A 2,299-nucleotide genomic window follows, 5' to 3' on the forward strand; every position below is an offset into this window, starting at 1 on the left:
TGGCTGTCGTGACCACAAAGTGTTTTATTAATTTTTGGATATGTATTTACGGGGTTCAGTTTATAAGCCTTTGTATTATTACAGTGCATTGTAATTTAGACATTTGATTCTTAAATGGAAAAAGTAGAAAAGTGAATATCATCATTTGCTTCTCAAATCTTTGACTACACAAAATGTCCAAACACGAGTATGTAATAGGGTTGGGGTTTGTTTTTTCTGTTGTTTTGTTGCTAAAAAATCTTTTCCTCCATAGAACAAATTTATTTCAAACTCTTTACTATGAATAACACTAGAGGTAAAAAACAGCAGAACAAATTACAGACTAAAGTCAAGCAAGTAAGCAAACACAAACCCCTCCTTTTTCAAGGGTAAATGGTGACAGAGTCAAATTCTTTTGCTCATTCTTAAGGCCAGGAGTCATGTCATCATCATCATCATCATCTCCAAGTAACTTTTAAGTATACTTGAAAGTATACTCTTAAGTATGTTCTCGACACCTGATGAGCTTTCTAAAGGCCAGCTTGAAATCTTCATTAAAGCTAGTGTAGAGCAAAGGGTTGATAAGGGAGTTGACATATCCAAGCCAGGTCAAGAAGTCAGCTACTTCTGGAGAGACAGTACAAACGTGGAGGCCCACAAGCAACTCCTTGATGAAAAAGGGCAGCCAGGACAAAATGAAAGCACCTAAAATCAGCCCTAGAATGCGAGCAGCCTTTCGTTCCCGTGTGGTGGAGATCTGCTGCCGGTCACCAGACAGGTCCAGGTCATTCTCAAAAGGAGGGATCCTCACGGATGCGTTGATTTTATCGAACTCCATGGTCGGGTCAGATGTGGAGAAGTCAGAGACACAGAATGTCTGTGTGAGCTTGCAGCTGGCAAAGGAGTTTTGGCTGTCGGTGCTCCTGTTGCTGAGGTGACGGCTTGAACCCCTCTTTTGGTAAAGGCTCTTTGCAGCGTGGTAAATTCTGTAGTACAGGATCAGGATCAAAGTCAAAGGGATGTAAAATGCCCCAAAGGTGGAATAAATAGTGTAGATGACATGATCGTGCTGGATGCGGCACTCGCTGGGAATACTGATGCTGTGGTGATTTCTCCAAAAGAGAGGGGGCATGGATATGAAAATGGAGATGGTCCACACAGTGACTATCATCAGCCCAGCCCTTTTTGCCGTTCTTTTCCTGGCATATTCGATAGCGTCTGTGATTGCCCAGTACCTGTCCAGGGCGATGACACACAGATGAAGGATGGAACACGTGCAACAGGTCATGTCAACGCTAAGCCAGATCTCACAGATGAAGTATCCCAAAGTCCATTTGTCTATCATTATGTAAGTGATGCTCAAGGGCATGACAAGAACAGCAACAAGGAGATCTGTCACAGCTAGTGAACAGATTAAGTAATTTGCTGGCTGGTGGAGCTTCTTGGTCGTGGAGATTGCTGCAATTACGGCAGAATTCAGCAGCATAGTCAAGGTTGTGATTGTGGCCAAGGTCAGGGTAACGAGCATCTTTTCAGTTACTGTTTTTGGCTTCGCAGCCACACTGGCTTCAGTGGTGCAATTTGTGAAATTCATTTTCCCCTCCAGGATGCACAGTGAAAGAAGTAGTTGCTGCTTCTGGTAACAAAGAGTCCCAGGTTCAGAAGTCACCTGTTTGAAAGGGGGACAGAGATACTCCAGGTACAATTTGGGTCTGTTTCGTTTTTTTATAATCCCACATTCAACAGAGCAGCAAAAAGCTTCCAGGTTTCCTCCTGTTCATCGCTTTCCTAGAAGATAAAAATACATCTGTTAGGGAACTTAAAAACATCCCACCTTTTGGCAAAAAGTCCTAGGCTTCTAATATTATCACCACATAAAAGTTTTGATCTGTTCTTTCTCTCTTTTTTTCTTTTCCCCTTTCCTCGTCCTTTTTCTCTGCATTCAAACTTTGTTTCCTTTTCTTTCCCAAAGGCCACTTTGGGCCAGGTTTCCTGCTGATAGGAACTGGTTATATCTCTTTTGGTTTTGGATGTCTCAAAGTGAGAGGCTGGACTAAGGGACCTTCAGAGGTCCCTTCCAACAAACACTTTTATGATCTCTATAAATTATTGCTACTAGGAGCTAGTCCTTTTCCTGCTTGTTAAATAGACTCCAGCAGTTGAAGAGCTGAGGAAATCTGCCTTTTCATTTTAATTGCTATAGAAGAGAGATCAATTGCTTCTATATATCACCATTGGAATAAAGAAACAGAGCAGCCCACCTCAGTGGAGGCAGCCCAGCTTTTCATAGTTTTCTATTCTACTTTTTGATGTTCATGTC

The 2,299-nt window shown here is 42.1% G+C and overlaps 1 protein-coding gene across 1 annotated transcript; it reads right to left on the reverse strand.

Annotated features, from left to right (window-relative positions):
* Positions 1-478: 478 nt before the first annotated feature.
* Positions 479-1,642, reverse strand: HTR1E (5-hydroxytryptamine receptor 1E). The gene has a single exon (XM_010197828.2). It carries the CDS (start codon positions 1,571-1,573, stop codon positions 479-481), a length of 1,095 nt encoding a protein of 364 aa, XP_010196130.1. The 5' UTR covers positions 1,574-1,642.
* Positions 1,643-2,299: the final 657 nt, after the last annotated feature.

Source organism: Colius striatus, chromosome 2 (genome assembly GCF_028858725.1).
Source record: "Colius striatus isolate bColStr4 chromosome 2, bColStr4.1.hap1, whole genome shotgun sequence".
Taxonomy (NCBI): Eukaryota; Metazoa; Chordata; class Aves; order Coliiformes; family Coliidae; genus Colius; species Colius striatus.

Coding starts and splice junctions, on each gene's coding strand:
- HTR1E (XM_010197828.2), bottom strand. CDS start 1,573: ATGAATTTCACAAATTGCACCACTGAAGCCAGTGTGGCTGCGAAGCCA.